At 39.2% G+C, this 9,857-nt stretch overlaps 2 protein-coding genes across 5 annotated transcripts in view; one reads left to right on the plus strand and one right to left on the minus strand.

Moving 5' to 3' along the window:
- Window positions 1-6,920, minus strand: part of LOC115234380 (E3 ubiquitin-protein ligase HERC2) — a 22,715-nt gene extending 15,795 nt beyond the window's left edge. The window contains exons 1-5 of the mRNA XM_029805420.1: window positions 6,716-6,920; window positions 6,226-6,426; window positions 5,492-5,702; window positions 4,981-5,238; window positions 1-4,754 (exon numbers count right to left, since the gene is read on the minus strand). Coding sequence (XP_029661280.1) covers window positions 1-4,754; window positions 4,981-5,238; window positions 5,492-5,702; window positions 6,226-6,426; window positions 6,716-6,908 — 5,617 coding nt within the window. The 5' untranslated portion in view covers window positions 6,909-6,920. The remainder of the gene's footprint in view (window positions 4,755-4,980; window positions 5,239-5,491; window positions 5,703-6,225; window positions 6,427-6,715) is intronic.
- Window positions 1-9,857, plus strand: part of LOC115234374 (xaa-Pro aminopeptidase 3-like) — a 33,910-nt gene that overhangs the window by 19,277 nt on the left and 4,776 nt on the right. Inside the window, exons 1-3 of one of the 4 annotated variants that reach the window (XM_029805411.1) lie at window positions 7,437-7,661; window positions 7,961-8,087; window positions 8,251-9,121. In XM_029805411.1, coding sequence (XP_029661271.1) covers window positions 7,602-7,661; window positions 7,961-8,087; window positions 8,251-9,121 — 1,058 coding nt within the window. In that variant the 5' untranslated portion in view covers window positions 7,437-7,601. The other 3 variants (XM_029805410.1, XM_029805412.1, XM_029805413.1) reach the window with 3 other exon arrangements.

The raw sequence follows: 9,857 nt of genomic DNA on the forward strand, positions 1-9,857 counted from the left end.
CGTCTTCGTAAATCGCCGTGATCTCAGTCTTAACTTTCGGCGACTCGGCATTGTCTCCGCCTTGCTGTCCCTGACCGCCTTCACCGCCTTCGCAGAAAGTTGCTGACGACGGTCCGATTTGTCTCAATAAAGTCAAGATGCTCGATAACAGGCCCGAATTAACTAACAGCCCGATCTCGTTGGCACATTGGTAATTGGTCAACATACCGAGGATAGTAAGTAGGAATCTTGCTCTCGGTAATTTTCGCAGCCAGGTATAAGTACCTTGATTTAAACTGCTCTTTCCGCTGACTTTCTGTTTGCTCGGCAGCTCCGCCTGTATGACATAAGTTCGTAAAGCTTGTACCGCCCATGAAATTACTTCGGCTTCGGCCAGAATAACTTTTGATTTTTGATAAGGAGTAGTCAATTGTATATCATACAAACAATGCGCGATTCCGTCGCTAAGAGACTTGTTTTCGTAGGTCAAGCCGAGCCAACCGTTGAGCAAAGAATATTTCACCGATGGTATCAAATAATCCTTCTTCAATAATTCGCGCATCATTGAGATACCTTGTTCTCGCACTCGAGCACGTTGCATTTGACAATACATCGCACGGCGCAAAGTCTCAACATCTCCACCGATGCCGTCGTTGATGACGAACTCGATGATACTCGTCATTAAACCATTATAATCAGTAGCCCACCGTATCGGTCCATACCGAATCTTTTCTGTCATTTGCATAATTTTGTTCTTTATGTCCGATATATCCTCTAACTTTGTGGAAGAAGAAGCCGTCAGACCTTCCTTGGAGGAAGACATTATATCCCCGTCCGTCGATTTATTTTTGGTTTTAGCATTTTGTATAGACACGTTTAATATATCCTCCGGCTTACCACCGGCTCCGCCAGACGAATCTTTGTTTTTACGAATATCCGCTATGACTGTACGAACGGCTCTCTTGAATCTAGGGACTGTATGCAGTAGCTTCAAGTCTTCCAGTCCTTTAACTTCGTAACTCGTTGCGGACCGAACCTCGTACAAAAGAAATCTACATCTCTCTTGCGCGGGCGCGCATACTTCCTTGTAACTTCTATTCTGTTGCTGTCTAATCCGTATCAAGTTCCACTTGGTCTGATAAATCGCTCGGGCCATATCAGCTAATTGACTGCTCAGTTTCGCGCTATTAGCGGTTTTCAATTCCTGTTCTGCTAATAAAAATGCTTGCTGTCCCAAGCCAAGGTGCTTGACAATTACAGCCATTAGGACGCGACTGATTTCCTCAACTGGATGGTCGCCGCAAAAATCGGCATGAGAAAATAGATTATTAGCCTTGGAGTATCTGTCGATTATCGTTAAAAACGCTCGAACATGGCTATCGTCGGTTTTATGCGCCTCCGCTAATGCATGTATAAACGCAATCGTTCGATCGTCATTCTCTTTTTGCTGTTCGTTCTTTGCATGTATTGGAAGCGGTGGTTCCATAGGCGAGTTAGCAGCTGTCGATGTATTGCTTCTCGCCTCGTCCTTCTCCTCCTCGTATGGATTTGGTGGTTGCAGAACTTGCAGGCCGCCGCGCAAGAAATTTGCAGTAAGCCACACGCCAGCTTCTTCCTCCGCTGATTGAAGAGTCAAGCTCTGTCGCATTCGGTAGGCATGTAAACCCAACAAAAATCCTAGAGCTCTCTCCGTATCCAGGAGGGACGAACAGACGTCAGTCACTTCGATCGTGACTCGTGTATTCTCGTCGGGCTCAGAGTGGCAATAATGACCGACGAAACAGGAATCCATCATGCCTCGCGGCGGCGATAGTTGACTGTACGGTACACTACATTGCGTTACCGCCTCGTCCCGTCCGGCGACATATCTCTGAAGTACCTCATAAGGAGACCAGGAACCTTCGTTTCTGATATCCTGAACATCGTAAACATTATTATTCACCACTACCCAGAGGCCACCGTCGCGATTGTGATTTTCCAAATCCGCCCAGCGTATCAGCGTGGGTTCTTCCTGAATGGATATCTTATTTCCATGTTGCGGTGCAATGATTCCTGGCCAAGACAGATCGTCCGCCTCGTTCTTCTCCATCGTCGGCGCCAACTTTAAGAAGTGGTCCAGTGCATCTAGAATCGGCGCGATTACCTCCATCCAGTTCATATCGATCAATAGCACGGGGCAATCTACTTGCAATAATATCAGGCATGTTACCAGCTCGGAAAGTAACACATTAATTATATCGCCTTTCAAAACGCTAGCGATGGAGATGAAATCTTTGACGGAACGACCGCTTATCTCAGTCGCTAATGGCAGTATTTCAGTTGCGTGATCGCAGATTTGCGCGATGTACTTCTTCAGTAGCGACTCTGCGCCCATCATCTCCTGATCATGCAGATCTTCCGTGCGAGATTTGCGTGTGATACACTCGTATACTTGCGCAATTAGTAACCGTTGAAAGCGCAGCAGAAGGTTTAAGCTGGGCGAATTATCAAATCTTCTTAGATGCTCATTTCGATCCATTTGCTGTGATGACCCTTGTTGCAATCGAGATTGCGTAATGCATGTACCATTTTTAATTAACTGTTGAATAAGTTGAAGCAATGAGATGGTCGTGATATTCTTTCCGGAATTGAAACCGTCTTTCATTCCCTGTCTCGTATCAGTCTTCACTTTGACGATGTTCGACGATATACTTATATCGAGAAAGTCCTTATCATCTGGCATGTCTGCTATTTCCGCCTTAATTGCAGCTTTCAACGCTAGTTCCAATCCACCATCCACCATTAGGCTGGATACCAGTAAATCAGCCATAAACCGCTGTCCACTATTTATGTATATATTTATTGAACTCGATTGTTCCATGTTGTTCGATGTATTTGGTAGAAAACTGGATAGTGTTTTCGCACGCTCGTTAGCTGTTGGCAGCAGTATGCTCCAACCTGTTTGTAGAACTGCTTGTGCTGCTTCCTGTATCGTCGCTAATATCCCAGTCGCACTCGCTAGATTAACACAACGTTGCTTCAGGGAATTTAACAAGGGACTACTTGCAGCGAGTCCGACAGATTTACTGTCGATATTATGCGTCAACATCGTATGTAACTGTAATCGGAGCAAATTCAGCGTAGCTACAGCTAGACATTCACGATCTTGCGTAGGCGGTCGTATTCCTGGTAAACCCTCGCAAGATTTAGCCAGAAGCGTATCGAGCAGTTGAAAGGTCTCTTCGCATATATCAACGACAAAAGCCACTCTGCTAGCTCCACCCGACCATGCCGACATGCACCACGCGAAGCTCTGGGTCGGACCTGACGCCAAACCGATGACAGTCTTTGAGGATAATGTCGGACATAAAGTAGGTTCGGAAATAACGGAACCTAACGTGGCATCGATTTGACCATAATCGTTTCTACCCCATCCGTAAACAAACCGATCTTCTGTCAGCGCTAATATATGCGTTGCGCCCACAGACAACTCTTTGATTTTCTTATCTCTCAACGATTCGATGATTTTGGGATATCTCACGTGCTCTTCGCTGCCGTGGCCTAAACGATACGTATCACCCTTTCCCCATGTGTACACTTCACCATGGACTGTCAACGCTGCTGAAAATTGACTACCGCAAAACACCTTGACCACGTTGATATCCAGCAGCTTATCGACGATCTTCGGCGTCTTGGATCCGTCCGTGCCTCCTCTACCAAGCTTCCCGTAATCACCATCACCCCAAGAGAAGACTATGCCGGACGCAGTGACGCATAAGGTCTGAGAGTCACCGCTACCGCAGGCCACGTGCACAACCGTGTGACCCTTCAACGTTGTCACTAGAGTCGGGATCATAACGTCGTCGAAATTGCCGTGACCCAATCTACCGTAATTTCCTCTTCCCCAGGTGTATAATTCACCGCTGACACTTAATGCCGCTGAATATGTGCTACCACATGCTATGAACACGATATTCTTCTCTAAAAGCGCCTCGATCAATTTTGGTTCGTCGTATGAGACGGTATCGCCGTGTCCAAGCCTACCTCCATCTCCGTTGCCCCAAGAATACACGCAGCCGTCTTGTGTTAACGCTAAATGGTGCTTGCCGTCCGAATGAGACGCGATCATCGTGACCGGCTTATCGGAGAAACCATGTACTCTCTGCGGATATTGAATCTCGGATCCATGATACATATTGTAAACATTGCCATTTAATGATAATATCATCAGCGCTCGCTCGGTGCAACATAACTGTTTTATGCCCAACTCTGCGATTGCGTCACAATAAAAAGGAGTAGAGCCATTTCCAAACTTTACACCACCCCAAGCCAATACCTCCTGAAACGTTTGCCTGCAGTTTCCGCTCCTCGGGAATCCATACTCGGTATTAACTGGTGGTAAGAGAGGAGCGGCTAATCTGCTTAAATTACACATAATAATAACTGCGGCTTTTCTCAAATCGACAGACACGGCATCGTCGTCCGGCAGTCGTAGATATTTAAGTAGCACTTCGCATGGTCCCGGTGTAATGTTTCCGTCGAGATGTCTGCGAGATTTTGTCGCTGGTATCATATTCAATCGTCGTAACAGGGGGACAAGTGGTGCCGTGCTTCCAGGTGGCATGACTCGATTGTCTTGATTTTTATGTTTACCACTGAGATGAAGCAATAAAACCACAGAGTCCAATAAACTAGAAAGAGTGGCCCTTTGTGCGACCAGTTCCAATAACAAACAAAGAGCTGTATGTTGATCTGACAGTGGCACTGGTCGCCACGATCGTCCAGTAGTTACTTCTCTAAAAATGAAAAATATGTGATGTTACATTATATATAATAATATTAAATATAATATTCTATTATATTACATATAATGATTAAAATATATATTATTCTCTCTTTTTATAATACATTAAAATTATATTACAACTAATAATAACTAACTAAATAACTAAATAGTAATTATATTACTATTAAAATTACATATTACATATATGATTGAAATTATAAATTGATAAAGCATACCCTGTCACAACTTGTCTCAAAAATTTGGCTGATCTTTCTACGACTTCCAACCAAACTTGAGAAACGTTACTTTCATCGAAAAGAGTCGCCTCGGGTAACGATTGCAATGCCTCCAATGATTCGGTCAATAATTCGCTACAAAATTCGACGTCTTCCCCAGATCTCCAAGCTCGTCTTAAATACGCGAACGAGAAATTTAGAGCCGCGCGTGAACCAACGCGCGCTAATCCCAAGGTTGCCTTTTCGTTAGGTCTTGGTCTGCAAAAGTTTACAAAATGTTGAGCATTTGTAGAAACAATTCATATTTTATTTTAAACAGAACACAAAAAATAACGTACTCTGAAGAGGATCAAGATACAATTGTATATCGATACTCTGCGTGCACAAGAAAACAAATCAAATCACTTAGGAAATTTGGCCTGTGCTGTATGTAATAGGAGTTTGCACAATATAATTATATTACTTATATAATTATGTATGTTATATATCTAATATATTTTTTATACTGTACGTTTTTTGTAATTTTCCAATAGACTTTGGTATATTCACGGTGTCTTTGATTTCTTGTGGCTTATGTCGAGATAAAGCTGTAAAATATCTTCTGGCGACTATTAGCCGTTGTCTCAAACGCGTCGCCGATAATGTGCTATTTGCGACTTCGCAACATAGCTTGCGTTGTTCCTTTATCGATAAATGGATGCATCCTTTTAAATCTGTTAACGCTAAAGAAAAGATTTGAAAACGTTAATATCAATTCAAATCTAACAAAGAAATATAAACATAATATCCATTAAAAAATCTTTTTAATGAAAGCTTAGATATTTAAATAATAATTTTTAAATAAAATATGAATAAGTTCAAAATAAAATATGAAAAAGTTTTTTTTCAATATATATATATATAATATAAAAACATATTTACATGGTTGTGGTGCCCAAAGCCATGAATCCATTATCCGCCGGGCAGATGTAGCCCTTTCAACCATTGCTGCTGTTCTTGCAGTTTCTTCATCATCCAATTTCTGACATGGAGTGCAATTACATCCATGTTGTGGACCACAAATTCCATCACAGCAGAGACAAGATAATACTCTCATACCACAATAATAATGCCCATTCTCACCTAAAAAACATATAAAAAAAGTTAATCAAACACATTATTCAAAAGGTATGAATAAGTTCAAAATAAAATATGAAAAAGTTTTTTTTCAATATATATATATATATAATATAAAAACATATTTACATGGTTGTGGTGCCCAAAGCCATGAATCCATTATCCGCCGGGCAGATGTAGCCCTTTCAACCATTGCTGCTGTTCTTGCAGTTTCTTCATCATCCAATTTCTGACATGGAGTGCAATTACATCCATGTTGTGGACCACAAATTCCATCACAGCAGAGACAAGATAATACTCTCATACCACAATAATAATGCCCATTCTCACCTAAAAAACATATAAAAAAAGTTAATCAAACACATTATTCAAAAGGATTTATTGATATATAATTATAATTATATTAGTTGTTCTTTTCATTTATATTTTCAAATCTTTATCTCTTTTGTGAATATCGCGAGCCATGCATTGATATCTCTTTTATAAATATTTATGTTTATAACATATGAAGTATTATATATATGAAGATTAAATAAGTTTGACATAGCATAAGGAGAGAAGATGATATAAATGTAAAAAGAATTTTACATTTCATCACAATTAATTTTTATATTCATACCCTTCTTCGCTACAATTCCTGCAGCATTGATCAAACCATCGCTGAAAGAACCAACAATTTCACCATCTCGCACCATTTCATTCCACAATTCAGCCAATCCATCCCGATAAAGAAATCGTTGCAGATCAGTTTTCAACCACTTGGCATCCAATCTCACTTCGGGTCTAACTGTTATGTTTAATTGGCTACTCATTTTGTCTATAATTTATGTAGACCTTTCTCCGATGTACAGTCTAATTTCTTAGAAGTAAAAATATAAACAGATTGCTTAGAAATAAAAATATAAACAATTGCATGAAATGCAATTAAGACTAATAGTTTCGCTTCCTTTCAAATAATTGTTTTCCATTCTTGCTTTGATGCAATTGCATGACAGCTATTAATCTATCTTTTGACAGATCAATAAATAGAAAACGTCTCTCACGGTTGATAAATAAATAAATATCTAGAATTGAACTTTCAGCTTAAGGTCATGTTGATACAAACAAAAAGAAAGATAAAGAGAGAGAGAAGACGTACTTTGCGCGAGTTTTCGAGATTGCTAAATGTATTTTTGAATGTGGAACTTGTTTTTGAAGAAGGGGAGGTTAGCAATCAGCACAGTTTGCAATGTTTCTTTCAGAGTTTTTGCCCTTTCCATCTATCCCGTCCTCTAATGTCTCATCCAATCTCGACGCGATGAATCGACCTGTCGAAAACTATGTACCTGTAAGTTCTGCCACACTTTGTGGTTGGTTTTTGCACGTTTACTAATTCATCGCAATATTTCGAATCTACTTGTCAAATAATACCATTCGATTCTATTTACATTCTACGCATTTTCATATATATTTAAAATTGCGAATCGGTGCATACCGTATGTACGACATGCACGTATTGATTGCAAATGACATTACACACACACATACACTCGTCCTCTTGTCAAGTATATATTGGCGTTGGTCGTGTGAGTTGCATGAATAACAGAGAAAGAAAAGAGAGAGAGAGAAAGACATATTTTGTTTTAATTTATTATTAGTTTATATATATTTTTTATTTATATTATTAACCGATATATTTTTTTAAATGCCATTTTTGTTTAAAAAAACTATTATTTATGAAAAACGCGGCACCTTTTATGTAAGCTGACGTGATTGGGTAATTTCTTGTGTGTGAGTGTATGTATGTGGCTGCAAATTCGGCTTAAAGATGCTTTATAGGTTATGTTCTACATTGTTCTATATCAAATGTTGTAAAATATTATAGTATCTATTACAAATAAATAAAATACGAAGCTACAATAAGCATCAATCATCTTTACGCTATAAATATTTGAAGAAAAATATGTTTAATAGCGTAAAGCGTTCACTAAGATATAATCCAAGTAAATTTGGTGAGAAGTGCATTTATCTCTATATTTTCATAATAATTTAATGTGAAATAAAGTTTCTTGTTAACGTAGTTACATAGAATAGCAGTAAATTTTATAGCATCTATTTTGTACTTTTACAACAAAAAGAAACGATCAGTGTTCAGCATAGTTATTCTAATTTCAGGTTATCAGTTATTAGCCCATTTCTCAGCAGAAACGACAGTTAAGAGCGATCCAACGCAACGAGAATGCACACGAAATGCTTATCCACATGCCATGTGTGGACAACCTACATCAATAACGCATCCTCACTTAATAAAATATGGAGAAGTACTGCCAGGTATATCGCTTCAGGAGCTTGAGAGAAGACGTTCCAAGTTAGTAGAAAGCATTACGCTAGCAATGCATACTAAGAATATACATAAGCAACAAATTCTCATCATACCTGCGTCGTCTAAAATCTACATGTCCGACAAAATACCATATATCTTTCGACAAAATACAGACTTTCTGTATTTCTCTGGATGCCAAGAACCAGATAGTATCTTAGTGCTCACATGCAAGGAAGATAAGTCGTCGTTCACTTTATTTGTGAGACCAAAAGACGAACATTCAGAATTATGGGACGGTCCGAGAACTAGCGTTGAAACAGCAGCTGAAATATTTGGAATGGATCATGCTTTGCCGATTACAAAATTTGAACAGTTTATGTCTTCACTCATTCAGGAGGATAAGAAAAGCATTATATGGTATGATCACGCTGATGTTATTCAACCGATTTTACATAAGAAGCTATGCCAATTGATTAAACTGACGGACAATGAAATATTTGCTTCTCCCAAGACTTTGTTTCATCAAATTCGCTTGATCAAGAGCGCTTGCGAAATCAATTTGATGCGCGAAAGCTGTCAAATAGCTTCCGACGCTATTATAAAAACAATTCAATCTTCAAAACCAGAGATGAGTGAACATCAATTATTCGCTACTGTAGATTACGAATGTCGTATGCGCGGAGCTGAGCATTTGGCGTATCCTCCTGTTGTAGCAGCGGGCAGGAAGGTTTTAATCTTCGTACAAATATATATAGAATTATGACCATAGAAAAACTTATTAAAAACTTATGTTTTGAACTTTATTTACTTGCAGGCTTGCAGGCTCATGGTTATTCATCCGATATAACGAGAACATGGCCGATTAGCGGAAAATTTTCACCAGAGCAAAGAGTCCTTTACGAAATAGTGCTCGATGTGCAAAAAAATTTAATAGAGACCCTGAAAAATATGCCATCGTTGGACAATGTATTTCGTCATATGTGCTTTCTTCTGGGCAAAAGATTACAAGAAATTAATTTGATACCGAAGAACATAGACGAAGAGAAGTTATTAACAGCCGCGTACACATATTGTCCGCATCATGTCAGTCATTATCTAGGAATGGACGTGCATGATACAGGGAAAATATCTAGAAGCATAAGGATACAACCTGGAATGATAATAACCATAGAACCTGGTATGATTTATGACATACACTTTGAAGAACAGTTTGTAAAATAGCTTATGCATATTTCTCTTTGTATTAGGTATATATATAAGCCCAAAAAATCTTCATGCACCGTCACACTTTCATGGATTAGGTATTCGTATAGAAGATGATATCTTAGTGACAGAAAACGGTTCAGAAGTTTTGACAAAAAGTTGCCCAAAGGAGATAGCAGAGATTGAAACTCTAGCAAGTCAAAATCAAGGATGTTATTAATGTTGACAATTCAAACGTCCAATATACATGCAGTAA

The sequence above is a fragment of the Formica exsecta genome, unplaced genomic scaffold, assembly GCF_003651465.1.
Source record: "Formica exsecta isolate Colony F162 unplaced genomic scaffold, ASM365146v1 scaffold2, whole genome shotgun sequence".
NCBI lineage: Eukaryota > Metazoa > Arthropoda > Insecta > Hymenoptera > Formicidae > Formica > Formica exsecta.